The sequence below is a fragment of the Lontra canadensis genome, unplaced genomic scaffold (genome assembly GCF_010015895.1).
Source record: "Lontra canadensis isolate GAN:19392208 unplaced genomic scaffold, GSC_riverotter_1.0 scaffold30, whole genome shotgun sequence".
In the NCBI taxonomy this organism is placed as follows: Eukaryota; Metazoa; Chordata; class Mammalia; order Carnivora; family Mustelidae; genus Lontra; species Lontra canadensis.
The window spans coordinates 7510171-7530936 of record NW_022631024.1 but is presented as its reverse complement, the minus strand read 5'-3'; the positions used below and the strand labels follow the sequence as shown (position 1 = coordinate 7530936).

General features: G+C 37.6%; 1 protein-coding gene across 1 annotated transcript in view; it reads left to right on the top strand.

Annotated features, from left to right (window-relative positions):
- Positions 1–19156, top strand: part of MEGF9 (multiple EGF like domains 9) — an 81335-nt gene extending 62179 nt beyond the window's left edge. The window contains exons 3-6 of the mRNA XM_032865729.1: positions 4765–4904; positions 13849–13992; positions 14535–14804; positions 16586–19156. Coding sequence (XP_032721620.1) covers positions 4765–4904; positions 13849–13992; positions 14535–14804; positions 16586–17037 — 1006 coding nt within the window. The 3' untranslated portion in view covers positions 17038–19156. The remainder of the gene's footprint in view (positions 1–4764; positions 4905–13848; positions 13993–14534; positions 14805–16585) is intronic.
- Positions 19157–20766: the final 1610 nt, after the last annotated feature.

The window sequence follows — 20766 nt, the reverse complement described above, 5'->3', positions numbered from 1 at the left end:
GGACGGTGAGGGATAAGCTCTCTCCCACTAAGCATGGAGTCCAATGCAGGGCTCAATCCCAGGACTCCAAGAGGACTCTGAGGTCAGGACCCCAGCTGAAGTCAGATGCTTAACCAGCTGAGCTTCCCAGGTGCCCCTCCCTTCTCGGTTTTAGAATTTTCTTTCCCCAAACCATTTCTACTGTGCTTTTTCACAATGTGCTCTTTTTTCCTAGCCACCTTTTTGCTCCAAACTAGCAATTACCCCCATAAATTCTTACAGTTTCTCTAGGTTTATTAACAGAATTTTAAAAGTAACTTAGCCTTGTTTGCCTTTACCTGTTAGAGAGTCCAACCCATTTTCTTTATAATTCTTAGGAAAAATTCAAGATCTAGGATTACTGTCATCACCTTCATAGTTCTTTGATTCTTGAGTATTGATTACATACCAGATGCTATGCTGAGTACCCTTGGTATATAATCTTTGATTTTCACAGTAACCCTACAAAGTTTGGTATAATTATCTTCAGTTTACAAATGAGAATACTGAGTCTAAGATTGAATAAGCACGTGGTCCCACCTAGTTAATAGCAGAGCTGGAATATGAACCAAGCTCTCTGTCTTCTTAGGCTATGAATTTTCCATAGACCCTGATACCTTCCTTCCTGTGTTCTGCCCTTCTCACCCTAGTCAATGCTGTTATAAAATAATGGACATTTTGGAGATTCTCCATCTATTTGTCTTAAACAGACCAGAACCTTTAAAGACATTTTGTTTAGTACTTGTATGACATAAATACGTACCATATCTTGAAATGTGGTACACCATTGAATTCCCTTTTGAAAAATTAATGACTTCATGTCAAAAATATATATTATTCATGTTTTAAGAGATAGGTTTTTTAAAGTTTTATTTATTTAAGTAATCTCTACACCCAGTGTGGGGCTTGAACTCATGGCCTAGAGATCAAGAGTCGCATGCTCTTCTGACTAAGCCAGCCAAATACCCCTTAAGAGATCATTTTCAAGTGATCAAACCTTATAATAATGGTTCATACTTAGGAGTGCAATAAATTCTGTAACTAAGCACCTGACACTCTAAGAAAATCTGAGAATCCTATTTGGGATAATTTAAGAAATGTATAGTATATACTTAGTTATACTCAGTATGGCTTAGTTTCCCAATGCTTGTGCTTCCTTTAAAAATAACTCTATGTTCTTCTTTCTGATATAATTCTCTATACTATAGTAGTACGTTGCTAGTAACTAACTCATGTCTATAAAAAGTGACACCAGATGAGCAAATTCTTAGTTTATCTGAGTTGATCTCAGTAGTAGAGATTTCTGACTTCTGTTCAAAATCTGGTTTTGTGCCCTTATTTTCCAGATATGAAGCTATGAGTCTTTGGTTCTTTCACTTCAAATCTATGGATAAGCATAAGTGGTCTGTTAACAGGACTTTTTTTTCCTGTCTTTGATTTCATTGCATTTATATCATTGACCTTTGCTTCAAAAAGCATTCAACAGTCTTTAACAGAGGGAGACCATGAAAGGGGGTGTTGTAAAGGCTTTATTCTGTGAAAGAAGTCACACAGGCAGAGCTTTATATTTGCTGAGTGATTTAATTCTTATACACGCAGAAGCTGGCGATGGGCCATGAGTAACATGGAGAACAGTACTAGCGTAGTCTCACTGCAACTTTCCCACTCTCTGCTATATTTAAAAAAGGAGAGAGAGAAAGAAAGCACCTCTTTTCCTGTGTTTTAAAATTGACCCAGGGAAAGTGAAACATGGTATCTAGACTAGTCAATCGCTTTATCAGGATTCATAAAGCCACTCGTGGGGTTTTTATTTTTACATCAACAACTAAGGGACATATTCTCCAGGGAGAAAGATGCCTGCTCAAATCAGTCTTCCAAGTATGCAGAGCAGAATTATGAAGGGAAAGTCCACTTACAGGAATAGCAACTACTTTGAGAACACAGTCTATGATTATGAGATGTTATGAAGTGATTAGCTATTCCAAGATAATATCATTTTCTTGTAGGTTGGTGAGTTCGGCAAACACTGCCATTAAAAGTAACTGTTAATTCTTCTGTTTACCGAATAATCTATCTATAGAGAAATGAGGAGCAAGCATATTTAGATTAACATTTTAAAAGCCTTAGAAATTGGCTAATAAAATGTTGTTAGCAATTCTTTGGAAGGCAATTATATCCTTTATAATTTTCTGACAGTTTAGTGAGATTTAGGCTGACTAGTTCCTTCTTGAGTAATAACATTCCTGAACTTCATATTTGATGAATACAGATTTACTTTGTTAGCTCTTTAAGTACCGGGGGGTATTTTTGTGTAAGACTGTGTAAGCGTATATGTGCTCGGATTTTTTCCATTTGTTTTATTTTTTTGTGAAGTTACTTAAGAGACATACTTAGTAATGCACATTTCTGTTGCATGTTTAAAATCAAGGCTCATCTTCACTATGATCAGTACAAATTTTAACTAAGCTTTAAACATCAAAATATTTGGATTTGCATCTCTGGGAACCTTGGACTTTTGCTAGGCTGCAGTTTCTCTTCAAGCACTGAGAACTCTTAGCTTTTGTTAAGGAAGACCTGATACTTACTGGCAGTGAGAAAGAGACCACTTTTCTTAGGTAGAGTTTATTCTGGGCAAGGCAGAAACAGTTCACTGGGGTGGGCACCTAAATAAATGGTGAGTTGTGGTACTTGGAATCTACAGAGTGAATCTTGATAGCCAAGTTGTTTGGCATGCAAATTTCTTATGCAAATTTAGATTCAGACTTAGGGAGCAGTAGGTACCATGGTATAATAGGAAAAGTCTGGCTTTGTATAAATCAGCCTGACTTACTAGGTGTGGACAATAACTTTAACCTCTCTGATGTCCTTCAACAGTAAAACGAGGATTAGGACTTCACCTAGTAGGGTTATTTTGAGGATTAGAGAGAGTATCTATATTTATTGACATCGTTCTCAGTAAGTGATGGCTCATTATTTTTATCATCATATTCAGCAGCAGCAACAGCAGCACTCCTGCTCTCAGATGGCTCTGTTTTACATTTTCTGTAAGAGTACTTGTTAGTCAAGCAATTGCATAACCTAATATACTAGACAACTTTAAGATAGGAATACAGAGGCCTATGGGCAGCTTCTCAGGACACAAGACTTTGAAACATATAAAGCATATATTATTTACATAAGCCTGGCTTCCTTTCCCTCCTGGACTGGTTTTGTTTGAGTAAAAATATATTCCATGCTGAACTGTTTTTCTACTTTTCTACTCCTTTTGACATAGCCTGGGATAGTGCAGAGAACTGTAAGTAGAAGAGAGAAGTAAACTTTGACTCTAGCTGCTCGAAATAGTTTTAGGGATGGAGGATGAAAGTCTCATTATTTAGCCCAAGGGATGCTGATGAAAAAGAAAGGCATTATCTAAAAAAAAAAAAAAAAAAAAAAAAAAAAAGAAAGAAAGAAAAAAAAAGAAAAGAAAATCTTTAGGTTTATATACTACAAGTAGAATACACAGGATTGAAAGTTGCTTTACTTGCATTCTGCAGAGTTCAACTGAAAATTCCAGTAACTCTCAAATTTGGAACTTCTGGTTTTATTATAGAAATAAGAATTAGAAGGGGATTTAACTGATATGTGTAAGAGCTGTGTAAGTATGAATAATTTGAGCTTGGTTTCTTGAACTAAAATTATCAGTCCCATGGGGGCTCATTATAAGGAGCTGAATCTCTAAAAAACATTATATTGAAAAGCAGTTTTACCTTAAAAGTTTTCCATCCAATATGACTGGTGCCAAGATATGCTCAGGTGAAGTCTAAAAATTTTAGGTTCAGAATAAGCATATAAAGAAGAGTCACATTGTTAAATAAATTTTTTCCTTCCTTCCTTCCTTCCTTCCTTCCTTCTTTCCTTCCTTCCTTCTTTCCTTCCTTCCTTCTTTTCTTTTCTTTTCTTTTCTTTCTTTCTATCTTTAAAGATTTTATTTTTAAGTAATCTCTATACCCAACATGGGCTTGAACCTACAACCCCCAAACCAAAAGTCATATGTTCTACTGACCGAGCCAGTGCCGACTACCCCTATTTTTCTTACTTCAGATTTTAGACTTCTTTTTGGGTTGACAGTCTAGACTTTTATATGGATTTAAGCCAGAAAGCAAGAAGTGTCCCCCTTACAGTCATATTTGCTGAATTATGAATTCTAGTTTAATTACCAGAAATATAATTTTAATATAACCTGGACCTAAAGTAGAAAATTATATCATTTTCAGCATCTAAATGGCTAAGAATTGACATATTTATTAAGATCTTTGCCTTCATATTCTTCAGCCAGAAGCTAGTTGGGTGAAGACAAGGTGGAGTTTCTTCTCTTCTCTATATTGGGCAGGGTGGATACTGATGGAACTGTGGAATAATCTAGGGGTGAGATGTAGTAATGGTACCAGTTCTATGCCCCACTGTTTAGCAAACAAAGATTTCTAAGCACTGGGGATTTATGTTCTCCATAGCTCCTTTATCAATTATTTTAAACTACCTTAGTGCAGAGGATTAAATTGTCACAAATGATAAGTGTTAGTATGTCAATTGAATGCATATACTCATGAAGTTGATCAACTTCCAATTCAAACGAAATCATAATAATCCTAGTAGTTAGAATCTAGTTGAAACTATTTCTACATTAAGATAATCTATGATGGGATGTTAGGCAACAAAACTTTCAAACTCATTTATTTTGTTCGTTGTCTTTGCTTTTATTTGCAGTTCTGGGAAATGCCAGTGCAAAGTGGGTGTCACCGGCTCTACATGTGATCGATGCCAAGATGGATATTATGACTTTAGTAAGAGTGGCTGCTTGCCCTGCCGATGTAATAATCGGTCTGCCAGTTGTGATGCCCTCACAGGTACACACTTTCTTTAACTTTGTTATGTAATTAGTCTCTTGTTCTTTTCATAAATCATATTGGTTGGAGAACTATGGAAGCAAAGAAGACAATATGAACTAAAATTCCGGAAAGGGTAGAACTCTTCTTAAGTAAGTGGATGACCATTAGCCATTTTATTTCCAGGGGACATTTGCTGATTCTGGTCATAGGCTAAAGAGCAGATTTAGCCCAAGCAAAGAAATTCTTGAGGAAAGAGATCCAAGAGGAGTTTTTGGCAGTTGTTTGGGACTTGTATGATGGATTAGAACCTAGAGGAGCCCTAAATACAAGGCCAGTTTTCCCACAGGACATTAGTTGATTGTGCAAGAGATGAGAGGCTGGCCCAAAAGGTATAAAGAAGTCTCTAAGTCTTGCATTCTTAGGAGACAAAATCCCTTTAGAAAGAGAGAAGCCCTGTTACCATATACCACCATCTCTCTTTCAAGACATTACCAGGTTCTAAAGTGTGTGGAGTGGGACCTGGTGTGAAACCACCAAAAGGCAGTACTGAGTCTGTTGTAGTCTCTCAGAGCTGAGGAGACTCAGGATGCTAGGCTCTTGGTCAAAAGCATTAGAAGGCCATGACCAAGAAATAATGCCAAACCATAGGTGAACTGGCTCATACTAAAATTGTAACCCATCTTCAACCCATCTCAATTTCAAATTGGATTTAGGTTATTCTCTCATTATATCTGCCTAACAGAGAAAAAAGCAGTCATCTATGGCTTTTTTATACACTGTATCTGGCATTAAAAAAAAAAAAAATGCTAGGGGCGCCTGGGTGGCTCAGTGGGTTAAGCCTCTGCCTTTGGCTCAGGTCATGATCTCAGGGTCCTGGGATCGAGCCCCACATCGGGCTCTCTGCTCAGCAGCGAGCCTGCTTTCTCCTCTCTCTCTGCCTGCCTCTCTGCCTACTTGTGATCTCTGTCAAATAAATAAGAAATAAAATCTTTAAAAAAAAATGCTAGACAATGCTGAGGAGGGAAAATATGACCAATAATAAAGAGAAAAAAGAAACAATGGAAGCAGACCTACAGATGATCCAGATTTTAGAGTTAGCAAACAATCCTTTAAAATAACTAAAATTAATGTTTTAAGAAAATAGAGGAAAACCCAGAAAATAGGTAAAAGAGGCAAATTTCAAGAGAATTGGAATCTATAAAAATTCAAAAGGTCAGTCTATAACTGAAAAATACAGCATCTGAAATGAATAACTCATTGCATAGGTTTAACAAAAGATTATTCACAGTGAAGATAAGGTGAGCAAACTTGAATTCAGCTCAGTTAAAAATATGCAACTGAAGCACAGAGGGGGAAAAATGCAATGGAAAGAAAGAGCAGGAAGGAACATGTGGGACACAGCCAAAAAGACTAACATAAATGTAATTGGAGACTCAGAAAGAAAGGAGAGAAAGATCGGGGCAGAAGCAAAATTTAAAGAGATAATGACCAAGAATTTTCCAAACTGGTGAAAGACATCAGCCCATCAATTCCGAAATCTCAGCAAACCCCAGGCAGTTAAAAAAAAAAACAAAACAAAACCCACAAAGAAAACCATATTGAGGAAAACTATAAAGACAATGAATTTTCCAATGGTCAGGTTTCCTAAATATAAGGAATAGAAGCTCTTCTTTGGAAATCTTTTTTTCCCAACAGAAAAGTCAGGACAAACTAGTCTGACAAGTACAAGTATTTTTATGAGAACAGGGTAGAGTACTTGAAATTGAAAGTACCCTGGAAAGCATTTGAAATTCTTCATTTTTCTCCTCTAGTCCATGGTGAAACAAATTGATTTAGGAGAAATTGTGTTATTTTTTTCTGTTATGTGATCTGGTCCCTGGCTACTTACTGGTTCTCTCTTGTACTATTCTTTTTCTCAACTGCCTGTGATCTAGTCATACTGGCTTCTATCCCTTAAACAAGATAAGTTTCCTTGTCCTAAGGTTTACATACATGATCTTTCCTCTGCCTAGAACGGTCTTTCTAATATACCTCTACCCCACCGTTAGCCCCTTTGCCTTATCATTTTTCCTTAAGGCCTTCAGTTAAAGTTTACTACATTGGAAAGCAGTTCCTGATACTCCATGCTGAATGACAGTCCCCAATTATACACTGGCATACGCACTTGTATTTTTTGTTACAATACCTATCATAGTTTATAATTATGAATGTATTTGTGATTATGAGTCATGTGTGGCATAATCACTACATTGTAAGTTCCGTGAGGACAGGGGCAATATCAGTTTTGTTCATCATTGTACATAGTCTCTAGCATGGCGCTTGGCATGTAGTCAGTACTCACATGTTTGTTAGGTGAATAGTGCATAGGTGAATGAACAAACGAATGGAAAAACACACAGCGGAAAGATAAATTTCAGTCCTGTTTAAGCACAGGAATACTTCCTCATACTGAGTTGATTTATATTTCTCCGTAGGTCTTATACAGTAAGAAGGTGGTCTACACTGCTGGGTCTCACTGCTAGTTTTGCTTGCAGCAATGAGGTAGCTGTCTTTAATGTCAAGTAACTCCCAACCTGTCCTTGCTCAAGATAATTTAAGGCAAAAGATATCCTTTCCATGGTTATGACTTCTAAAAGCAGATAATAATAAGAGAAATAAACAGTTTCTCTGTTTGGAAATATAATAAAAGTGGAACTCAACACGAAGGGATGCAAGTACTTAATTTAAACCTGCAAGCTTAATATATAATCAGCCTTTCCTTTTGTCTCAAAGATTTTTCAACAGCGCTGTGATACGACTGCCCTCTGGTGGCCACTTACTATGTTTTCACAGTCCTTAAACGTTTCCCTTTTCTAGTCTTTTTCTAGACCTTGTGTTTTAGATGAACCAGATTTTAAAGCAACCTTTTTGTGATAAAATATACTGGGGAAAAACACTTTGGAAAACGGTTCCACAATGTGTATTGCAGTCTTCAGAATATCTCCTTGATCCAGTAATTTTGTTTCCAGAAATCTGAGGAAATAATTCTAAATTCATAAAAAGCTTTATGTTCAAAGAAGCTTACTAAAGTGGTAGTTATAATTCTAAAAATTAGACAACCCTATTTCTATCAACAGAGAATGAAGCCAATTATGTTACCTAGACAGTACGTGGTTAAGAGCACAGCAAGTACAATCTTGTCTTTACTTTGGCCAAATTACGTAGCCTGTATCTTCGCGTAGAAATGCAGATAATAACAGTAACTGTCTAATGGGTTGTTGTAATGACTCAGTGCAATATTATTTATAAAATATTTAATACAGTACCTGGCTTATTATGAGTAATCAACAAATAGCAACTATTAGGTTGTCATTAAAATTTTTTAAAGAGTGGTGTATATAACAACATGAGAGGGTGAAAAAAGCAGGGTGTGAAATGACATGGCCATATAGTTAGACTATTTGAAAAGCAAAACTTAAACTTCTATACGTAAGGAAAGTTTTCCAGGAAAAGTATTCAAAATCTTAGTGACATATTTCTTATGGTGATTTTTTTTTCTTCTACTCTCCTGTATTTTCTAGATTTTCTTTATTGAGTATATATTTACTTTAAAATGGAGGTGGGGAGGCTATTATTTTTTCAAACTAGAACTTTATGTTCACATGGTATATTTCTTTCTTTTTTTTTTTTTAGAAGATTTATTTATTTTTGTTCTTCTTGGGACACCTGGGCGGCTCAGTTGGTTAAGCATCCCACTCTTGGTTTCGGCTCAGGTTATGATCTTAGGATCCTGGGACCAAGACCTGTGTCATTCTCCATGCTCAGTGGGGAATATACTTAAGGATTCTTACCCTCTCCCTCTGTACCTCCCCACACTGCATGTGTGCTCTCTCTCTCTTTCTTTCTAAAATAAATAAATAAATCTTACACGTTTGTCTTCTCCATTTATACTGTCCCCTAAGTGATCTCATTCAGTCCCCTGGATTTAATTTAAAATGCCATCTACGTCTGTGCTCACTACCAGATTTATATTTCTCCCTTGATCTTTACACTCAAAGATCTAATAGTATATTGGACATCTTCGTCTGAATGCCTCAACTGGCATCAAACCCCCAAGATATCCAAAACAATTCTTTATTTTACCCTGTAGACCAAGCCTGCCTTACTCCTCGTGTTCATTTTGGTGACTGACACCATTTAGCCAGTTGCGCAGTCCAAAGCCTAGAAGTCATATTTGGTTCCTTTCTTTTACTCACTGCAAATAACCAATCCATCGGCAAGTTCTATCAGCCCAGCACTCAAAATACACTGTGAATCTGACCACTGTTTATGACCTTTGTTACTGTCATCCTTGTCCAAGCCCCTGTCATCTCTGAACTACTGTGCCACTCTCTGACCTCATCTTATCTCTCTGCCTCCTCTCTTATCCTCTCACACCAGAGCTCCACCCCAATACAGTCCAGTCTCCACAGAACAACCAGAGTGATCTTTTTAAAATGTAAAACCACATCACGTCATTCCTGTGCTTAAACCCTTGGACGGCTTCCTATCCCTCCTGGAGTAAAATTCAGACTTCTTTCTATAGCCTGCATGACTTTACATTTTGTGGCCCCTGCCTTTCTCTCTGACTTTATCTTCTATTACTCTCCCTTGTTCACTTGGGCTTGGCTTTCTCTCTTTTTGACAGTTAAAATTTGCCTTCTCCTCTATAGGGAGGATCAAGCATTTCTTCCCACAACAAAGCACATTGCTGTATTTCTGACAGGTTTATATATAAACTATGGAATGACAAAATAAATAAGGACAAGTCTTTTTACAGGTGGCAATTTATGTTTTCAAAGTGTTGCATTGAATTTGGTTGGAAAGGAGCTCCACATTCTTTTCTTTGACTGGTTGCCTTCCTGGTTACCCCTACCAGGTTGGTTTGCTGCCTAGCCAGCGAGCATGAGATCATCTTCAGGAAACACTCACTTCTTTTTTTCTTTCTTTCTTTTTTTTTAAATTGGTAATCTGCTCCTTTGGCCATCTTTCAACAAAGAGAATGTGAATTTTAAGACAGTATTATTGTATTTTGGGAGGTTGCCGGCAAAGTATAATAAAATTAAACTTGAGCTAAATTTTACATATCTTTTATCATAAAAGAGAGACCCTCAACTTTTAGATTTTAATGGGAACTTAGATTTCATCCAGTGCAGCTTTCTTAATTTATAGATGAGGAAATTGAAACATAAAGAGAGAATATTTGTCTTATGGAATAGTTTTTCACTCTTTGAAATACTCATGTTACATTAAATCATTAGCCCAAGAATTATCCCACTTTTCAGATTAGAAAAATGAGAGTCAGAGAAGCTATTTCCTGAAGGTCTCATACTGGTAAGAGGTTCCATTGGGAGTGGAACTCAGATCTGACATTAAAAACCAGGTTCCTTATGCTCTCTTGCCTCCTCAAGAGGAACTATAAGCTGTTAGAAAGGCGAATCCACACCATCAGTTCCTACGGGATGTGGGTTTGAAAGGCTATGATCTTTATTGTTATTATAAAAACATTTCCTCCAAGTTTCTCATGAAATGTTTTAAACTTGCTTACATTCTTGAAATATTTTTATAATATGCATGTGATAGTTTATAGTGTATTAGTTTTGTAATCAGGAAAAAAAATCAAGACAGCAACAAAAAAAGGGTACATGCAGACCAGCTACTTGAAAATTAGAGGGGAGAAACCAAAAGGACTTGCCCTCACAGCTACTGTTAGCACTCTGCTGTATTTATGTCTATCTGTCGTAATGTATTAATTTTTTTTCTCTGTGGCTGTGTTCCAGGTGCATACTTTTTTTGAAGCAGTGTCAAGTAATGAGTCTTATTATTAGACTTGTTTTCATCTTACGTTTTGAGTAAAGTTTTCATCTTTCCTTTTGAGACAATTTACCACGTAGGGTTATTTTTTCTCATTGACTTCTCATTGTAGGGAACGGCATAAAACAAACAGAAATAAATTCTTCTGGAAAAATGTTTAATTGTTATAAATTTTATAATTTCTAAAAAAATTATATTCTAATATAAATGGTTTAAAAGAACAGAATGATATTGTGATAAGCGCCAAGTCTTGAGATTTTATCTAAAATAGTAAAAAGCCCCCAAACAATAAGCATGTAAGCCCAATAGCATGGTAGAAGCAAGATATTAACAGTATATGTATTTATCATTTTTAAATAAGAATAGTGATATGACCTGTTCTTGCCCCATTAGTCACATGCAAATGGCATGTTATTGGAACACTTCTTTCCTCAAACATCCATATTCTCTCAGAGGACTATTAACATATTTTGAAAGTTCAGGACTTTATCAGAACTTGTTTTCTTAAAAATTATTTCCATTGCACATTTTTAATAAGGGGCGAGCACGTGGCCACATTTTATACATAATGCAGGTTTTGATTTTTCCTAACTGCAAAACACTTTAACATTTCAGATTATCTTATCTGTTGGGGCGCCTGGGTGACTCAGTTGGTTGAGTGTCCAACTCTTGATTTTGGCTCAGGTCATGATCTCAGGGTTGTGAGATGGAGCCCTGTGTTGGGCTCCTTGCTGGGCATGGAACCTGCTTAAGATTCTCTCTCCCCCTTTCCCTCCGCCTCTCCTCCTTCCTCCCTAAACAAACAACAAACAAAAGATTATGTTATTTGTAGAGCTAAAATCCACAGTTTGCAGTTTCTTAGTATGTATTTTTCAGCTATTTTTATTGTCGCAAAGATACATAGCTGAAGGGAATCAGGATATAAGATCTGGAAAGATATCAGTACCTCATGTGTTTAGCACCATATGAGAATATACTACCACTTTGTTATATATGTGAAAATTATCATTAACACTAGCAGGCCTTAAAAAGTTATATGACTGGACACCTGGCTGGCTCAGCCAGCAGAGCAGGCGACTCTCAATCTTGGGGTCATGAGTTCAGGCTCCATGTTGGGTATAGAGATTACTTAGAAATAAAATCTTAAAAAAATTATATGATTGAAAGCAACATTTGCATGCGAGTTTGATTCAGTTCAAAGTTAATTGTTTAGGTGATAAGCTTTTGAACCTGTCTTTCCCCATCTGTTCATGAAGTTTGGGGAACTCTGTTGTAATCACTTAAGAATTTAGATGTGCCATGTGTGTTAATAACATTGTCATTATTTGGTTTTTCAAATTTTGATCCAGTTGTCAGACCATTTTATTTCACAACCTCAGTCTCTCTCTCCTTTTTTTGTAAATATTTTACTCATAACAAAAAGAAATCAAATACAACTGTTTATGAATAGTTTTGGTATTGAATGGTTTTTGGCTGATCATGTGAATTTTCATTGTCTTAGGTTTCTATGTCATATTTTCTCACTTATTCCAATAATGGCAGTTGGAAGAGTCTCTGTGCATCTTTGTGGCCCCTTACAGAAGGGATGTTAATTACACTTCACTTTTTCATCTTCTGTTTTCAGACACTATGCTGCTTCAGTGCCAGGACAATATCCTTACTAATAGGGTACCATAGGAGGATTACTACAAAACACATCACTTTGCTGTTCCTCATTCCTTTTCATTTCCTCTACTAATTGTTTTTTTTTTTTAAGTTTTTTTTTTTAAGATTTTATTTTTTTATTTGATAGAGAGCGAGATCACAAGTAGGCAGAGAGGCAGGCAGAGAGAGAGGGGGAAGCAGGCTCCCCGCTGAGCAGAGAGCCTGATGCAGTGCTCAATCCCAGGACCCCGAGATCATGACCTGGGCTGAAGGCAATGGTTTAACCCACTGTGCCACCCAGGAGCCCCATTTTTTTTTAAGTTTTTATTTATTTACTTTTTTTAAAATAATCTCTACACCCAGCATGGGGCTCAAACTCATGACCCCGAGATTAAGAGTCACACATTGTACGGACTGAGACAACAGGCACTCCTATTAATTAATTGTTTTTACTTTGATCTTTAATTTTTTAAATATAAAAATGTATGGAGAATAAAATAATGCATACTCATGTACCTACATCTGGAAATAATAAATATTAACATTTTGGTATTTTGCCTAATATCTATACATATTATATATAGTTACATATTTGAAATAGCAAATTTGAAATACAATTGGAGTCCTCTCTTTTTTCCCCTAGTTTTTTCTCCTTCCCTCCACAAAGATAAGCAGAACATATAATTCCCCTATACCTCCTCAGTCCACATTTAATTTTTACTGCATATCGTATGTATGTATCCATTTACCTAGTATATTCTGTATCCATTTGCTTAGTATTGTTTAATATGTTTTTTTTTAATTTATTTATTTGACAAGCAGAGATCACAAGTAGGCAGAGAGACAGGCAGAGAGAGAAGCGGAAGCAGGCTCCCCACCGAGTAGAGATCCCGATGTGGGTTGATCCCAGGACCCTGGGATCATGACCTGAGCTGAAGGCAGAGGCTTTAACCCACTGAGCCACCCAGGCGCCCCAGTATGTTTTTTAAAATTTTACACAATAAAGAAGTACTCTTCATCTGTTTTTTATCATTCTGTGATTGGCTTTTTTCAACCAACATCATTTTCAAGATTCATGCATATTCATACATATAGGTCTAGTTCACTTATTTAAATATAGCATCCAAACTATGAAAATAGTATGTCATTTATTATTTTTTTAAGTAGGTCTTTAGATTGTTTTTATTTTTAATTTGAAAAAAGTTGGCCTGCTTTCCATATGTAATTAACCATCAACCCAGGCTTAGTGCTCTCTACTCATGTAACCAGGCTTTCCCTAGAGTTTACAATCTAGAAGGGGCACAGACCTCACAGACGTGGCCAATGTAGAAATAAGATGGGGTAGAAACTGAACTCTATCTAATTCCTGTCAGATCACTTCTTCCGGTGAACTCATAAGGTCTTTTGGTCACAGGTATAATTTATTTACAGTTATTGTGCTTTCAGAGTAAATCTTTAACTACTTAAAATAATTTGCTTCTTTTAGGTGCTTGTTTAAACTGCCAGGAAAATAGCAAAGGGGATCACTGTGAAGAATGCAAAGAAGGTTTTTATCTGAGTCCTGGTGCCACGAAAGAGTGTCTTCGCTGCCCTTGTTCAGCAGTGACATCGACAGGCAGCTGTGTCTTAAGTAAGGCCTTCCTCAAATTATTCATTTTGAGAGGAAAAACCAGGCAATCAGCTATCAGTTCCTCTCAAGTGTGTTGAAAAATGAAGTTCTGGGCGAAGAGGAGTGAGAACAGGGTGAGAGGAGGTGAAGGGGCATTATAAAAACAGCAAAGGTTTTTCTTTCTAGGGATTTGCAGCCAAATCCAAATACATATATGAAATGAGACTTACGGGAGAGATGAGGAAGTTTTGTTAAAGTCATGTTTATTTCATCTGTCAGGACTAAAGAAGCAATAAAAAAATCACAAGTATCTCATCATTACAATTATTCGTATTCCTTATGTAAGCATATTTCTTCTGTTCTCTACCTGGGTGGGCCCTCATCATTTTTACAATAAACTGGATAATTAAGAATTAAGAAATGAGCTATAGATCATTAGTCTCTTTAAGTTTGAGAGGCAGGTAGGCAAGGTTTAAAAACCATTTTGAGGACTAGTAGTTTTTTGCATTTTTAACTGTAGCTTGGGGCTGTGCTGAATTACTTTGGTGTTCTCTCACTTTTAGAATTGGGTAAATTGGAACCTGAGTGTGTCCAGTGTAAAGATGGTTACACAGGCCAGAACTGCAACATGTGTGAAAATGGCTACTACAATTCTGACAGCATCTGCACCCAGTGCCAGTGTCATGGCCATGTGGACCCAATGACAACTCCAAAGATCTGTAAGCCCGAGAGCGGTGAATGCATCAGCTGCCTCCATAACACCACTGGGTTTTGGTGTGAGAACTGTCTCGAAGGCTATGTCCGAGACCTCGAGGGAAATTGCATCAAGAAAGGTAAAACTTCACCTAAGGTGGTACATTTAATATCTAAGCCTAGCAGTGAAAAGTTCAGGACACCTACCTTTAGCTTTATAAAACCTTCCGATCCCACCAGAGGAGTTTTCTGGAAATAGATTTTGATAGATATTTGCCCAAAGGGATTTCCTTCTATTCCCGCTGCTCCCCTGCTGCTCCAGAGTCAACTCCAGAAATCTGAGGCCCACGACAAAGTCATTGCAGGGTTCCCACATTTTCTCTTCATCTATTTTCATTTTTATGTTAATAAAAGTCCTATCATTTCTTTTATCCTTTCCTTCCTATATTCTCATCACTCCCAGGGACGATCAAAGGTCTTTGGAAGTAGGGACCTATAATCTGGTCAGAAGTTCCAGCTGAGAAACAAGAGTCCACCGTGGCTTCTGCTCTCACTTTGGGCTTGAGTTTTCCCATGGATGGTGAAGGAAAGAGAAAAGAATAATAATATCCCTTTTGACTTTTAAAAGAAAAAGTTACTCATATGGCAAAATGTTTCTTGCAGTTAAGGTCTGTAAAGGTTTAGATAAAAATTGATGATTAGAGATTCAGGATGAGTTAGAGATATTCAAGCTTTATTGGGTCACAGAGCGATTAGACCATGATCTTCTAGAAACCACTCTTTGACATCCTGACAGATGCTGAATACTGGGTTGATGGTCTGTGGCAAGTGTCGTCCCTCTGCCATTTTCTTGATATCCTTAGTCTGTTGTGATCAAGGCTAAGAGACAGAGCTAGAATGCTGTCACTAGCCTGGAGAGCTAGTGACATTTGGAAGCATGCTTCATTCATACTTAGCTGATAGGACCATGATGATTTTTTTTTTTTTTTTTTAGTTACTAGATAATGTAAAAAAACAAAAATGCCTCTTTTGGCGACAGATTAATGTGTCTGACTGTGGTGATGAATTAGAATGACAACAGCAGCATTTTATCAAGTGCCTAGGATGCGCCGAGCCCTGGGAACGTTCTATGCAGTAACGCTCCATAGCACACTGTCTCAGCTAACCCTCCCAGGAACTCCGCAATGTAGGTATTATCATTCCCATTTTACAGATGAGGAGCCTCAGTGTTAACAAGATTCACTTACTCATCTATAGTCACACAGATCTACTTGATTCCCAAGCCTTTTTTGGGTATTTCTACTGGGCTGTGTCACAGTAACACTTTAATTATGAAATCATCAATGATCTACACAAAGGAAGAATTACTACACATGATTAAAGGAAGGCTGTGTTTTCTCTTGGCTGACATCAACTTTGGACATTTAAATTGTGTTTTTCAGAAGTGACTAGAAATACAATTTTCCTTATTCTGTTTTTTCCTCTTTTGAAGAGAATTTCACCCTTATGAAACGCCATTAGACATGTTGAAGTTATTTTAGTTCAAATAATTGCCTTTTCATCCCTGTCACTTTTACCCAAGTGACTCAGGACTCAATAATGATGTATTTACTGTTTGCAGGAATGTCTATGAATCTATCCAAGAAACAAGAAGGGTAGGGAATTCCAACATCAGAATTTTTCCAAAGATTTAATATTATACATTATGGAGAACAGCCATGGAATGTAATAATCTAGCTTTCTAGACCTTGATTCTTTTCACTATATTTCTTTAAAAATTATTTTTAACTTGCATTACCTTAAAGCAGAATATCATGTCAACATCCCATATCAACTTCCACTCCCATGTGTATTTCTTTTATTGTTTCTTAAAACTAGATAATTTTGTCTTTTACATTTCATTCTCTGTTTTTATTTTCAGAAGTTATTGTTCCAACACCTGAAGGTTCTACCATTTTGGTTTCCAATGCCTCTTTGACCACATCAGTGCCCACCCCTGTTATAAATAGTACATTTACCCCCACAACCCTGCAGACTATCTTTTCAGTAAGCTCTGCTGAAAACAGCACATCAGCGTTAGCTGATGTTTCATGGACCCAGTTTAACATCATCATCTTGACAGTCATCATCATTGTGGTGGTGCTGCTGATGGGCTTTGTGGGGGCTGTCTATATGTACCGGGAGTACCAAAACCGGAAACTCAATGCCCCCTTTTGGACCATCGAGCTAAAAGAAGACAATATCAGTTTCAGCAGCTACCATGACAGCATTCCCAATGCAGATGTGTCAGGACTCTTGGAAGATGATGGTAATGAAGTGGCTCCCAACGGGCAACTGACCCTGACGACTCCCATACATAACTACAAAGCCTAAGGAGCTAGAACCATTGTCTGGATTGTTAGAACACAGTGCTCACTAAGACAGCATCAGCTCCTAGGCCAGACGAGGTCTGGGTAGAGTTTGCAAAGGCATAGAGAGCATCTGAAATTTTCAGGTACAAATTTGTAATGCACTTAGCCCATTACTCTTAATTTCCCCCATGAAGATCTGAAGCAGTCGCTGTCAATAAGGACTTGTAGTAAAGGATATTTTTGTACCAAACTACATGGGAGTAGAGAAAGGCTGAATCCCACAGTACAGCCCACATCTCCTTTGACCTCTGAATGGACTCCTGGGGAAGTGTTCACCAAACCAGCGGAAACAGGATGGAAGTGGAGAGGGAAGGACTGCCCGAAGACTTCATCTCCATTCCCGAGACACCTTTTTTAAAAAGGAGAGTCAGGGATGATATTCCTTTTACTGTGCTAAAAGACATCACTGAAGAAAGTTTAATGTCTGGGCCATATCTCAGTAAACAATCTCAATTATTTCTAAAATAAGGACAGAAGAGTCTCAAGAAGATCTTTAGAAAGGCTGATTTTTCCTTCCTAAATTCTTGCTCGATGACAGGATCAAAGCACAGGATAAACTTCTAATGGTAGAAAGATGAAGGCAACATCTGGGAGCAGGAAGCTGATGGTCCTCCTTAGGGCTCAGTGTAAATGGTAAATTGTCTAAAAATAAGGACTCTTCCTGCCTCTAGAGAAATAAGGTGTATATAGTTAATGTAGCATATCTGGTCAACATTGTATTTGTATCTATTTGTAAAAAAAAAATCATGTCATATTTTATCATCTAGAATTTATTTGTACAGCAGTTAATGGTGTTGTAAAAAGAAAATATGGGATTGGTTAAAATAGCATAACATAGATGGCAATATTGCTAGAGCTGGGACTCTGGTGACCATCAGTCATTTTTAGTCCCTCTTTGGACACTGTTGAAATTTATAAGAGGTTGAATGTTTCTAACTTTTCTTTCCCTTTCTCAGTCTCAAAGTAGAGTTATATGTTCTCTGACTTACTATAGATACAAGCAATAGATTTTTAAGTCATTGATTGTGAAGCTGGGACAGAGACTGCACTCTCCAAAGGACTCCCCCGATTAGACATTAACCAGTCTGCATATTTTACATAGATTAATGTAGAACATAGCCTCATGAAAAAAGAAAGTCTCTAAATGTAAAAGATAGTCTTCCAAAGGAATTAGAAATATTTTAGTTCCAAAAGAAAAGCCATCCTATCACTTGGGATCCCCTGTTTTCATGCCTGTGAAATATTTATATTCTTCCTCCATCCTTCTCTAAAAAAATACCTTCTACATTTGAAAGCTTATCACCCAGATGCCAGGTACACACCAGATGAGGTGTGTACCATGTTCCTACAGAGCTACAGTTCTGCTATCTTCTTGTCCAGTTAGAGGGTAGCTCTGGAGGTGGGTGGGTACAGTTACATCCTTGCTTTCAGACACGGTTTTTCCCTAGAGGCCACGTACTGTTGCTCTCATCTGTTATGATACTGACTATGGGTTAAGCAAGCCACGACAAGCAGCAAGAAGTCAAATACGATATTTATTAGGAACAGCAAACTGTCAAATGGTTAGAGAAAAAGCAAAGATTTATTAGATCTGACCTAGGAAATCCAAGTTGACAGCCTTGCTCAACTCCCCCCAAGAAAAACCTGGAATTTGGTCATCCCTCTATAGGACACCCCTAAGTTTTCTCAGGTTTTAGAGATGATGTTCTGGAGGAAGGACAGACAGATAATTGACTTTTGGTAACCCGAGGTGCTCTGAATATTTGGCCATTGCTCATGAGAGTAGAGGTTAGTGACATTACATTGTATTAAAATCTGTGAATGTTGCTAGAGCCTTTGCAGTTCACAAAGCACCTTTCTATATATGTGTCCTCTGTTCCTCACCATAGCCCCCTGAGGAAGTAATTATTGTCCCCATTGTATAGATGAGGTTAAATGTCTTATTCAAGGCTATACTGTATGTCATTATCAGGCTTGGGATTAGGTCTCGTAACTGAAGCACATGTTCTCTCAAGTATATGCCAATGCAAAAACCGCCTAGCCACAGACAAAGAAGGCTGTGGGGAAGAGTCCTGTCTGTGACTCCTTCTGTCTATAGTCCCTGACCGTACAGCTGGGAAAGATACTGTGAAAAGGACACAGGAGGATTACTATCTGAAGCTGGTATTGGTGATAAGAAAACAGAACTACCAGTTTGTCCTTCATTAAAGTGAACTAATCCTCCCAAGCAACAGGGGGGAAATGTGCTTTCCCCAGCAGCTGCCCCCTGTGCACGTACAGACTGGGCACTGCACAGTTCCAAGAAGTGTGTAAACTGGCGTACCTGCCTCTCTCCCAGATTGCTGCCCCCCACCCCCACAACATGACGGATTGGGGTGGTAAGGAAAAAACATTTGTTAAGTAGATGCTAACCCAATAGTGAAAGCATGAGTGTTTGTCGGGGTCTAAGAGCCAAAACCAAATAGTCCAGATTCTGGCCATATAGAGATTTTTTTGGAAACAGACCTTAAGAGATATTGCAAACATTGAATCACAAGGAACGTTAACCTCTAAGTACTTATTAACAGCTCCTAGGTCATGTTCTTAATTCTTTCTAGTAGAAAAAAAAATTAAGGTCTTAAAATTTGTTTTAAACAAAATTCTTTAGTGTCCCCTGCTTTTTGCTGGGGAAAATAATTTTGCTGTAGAATTTAAATCAATCATGAAGTGATCTACCAGCAAAATCAGGCTAGGAAACTAATCGGGAATATGCATTACACAATATTTGTTCCTCTGAAAGCAGGATCTCCATGAACTATGGTGTTCAGCACCGGGATCCCACCTCTCCTTTAGAGAGATAATATTGGAAGAATTTTTAAATAAGGATTAGAGATGTGTTTATTTTCAAATAAGGCGAGTGTGAATCTTATTGATAAATGACAGATACTGCTATTAGGTGATAATTATATCTTCATTCATTCATTTTCATAAACCTTGACTCATTTCTGACAGATGCCCTAGGTAGTGTTGTTATATCTATGTCTATCCTCTCTTATTTTCCCCTCCTTCCCTGCACCGTCAAGCTCCCCGGTGTCTTTTATCAATGGAATTTCTCCAAGTATAGAGAAAACTGGTAATAAAAACTAAAGCTCGCTTATACAAGGTCCTATGGATTTGATGTGTTTCTACTCTTAGGGGCACCTGCATTTGAAGAGAGAACAGAGCAGATGTGGGATGGGAAGAGAGAGATCTGGGGGGAGAGGATTTGTCCAAGTGTCCGATTACATGGCTGCTCTCTAGCCCTAACATCCCCAGAAAATTGGTCAGTAAAGCAATACTCAGTGCCCCACTAGTTCATTTTGGTCAGCCAGTGCCTTCTGGACATTTACCCTTCTCATGCTGTTTTGGAGGCAGAGAGCTAAAGCAATAGTACATCTTCCTAAGAGCCTCAGTTGGGACAAGGTTATTAGATCATTCACCTTGGTCCTCTGTTTTTTGTAGGACACACGGTGAACATAACAGCACTGGTAATGAACATTCCCTAGTTCTTATACTTTGAGGTGTGTGGGTAGGAGTTGAATCTACGCATCAAGGAAAGCTCTCCGACAGAAAGTTCAGAGAAGTAAAAAGCAACCCAGCGTAACCTGTCAGAGCAAGGAGAGCATTTCTGGCCTCATCCGCAAAGAACTTATGGTCTGTTATGATCTTGGAC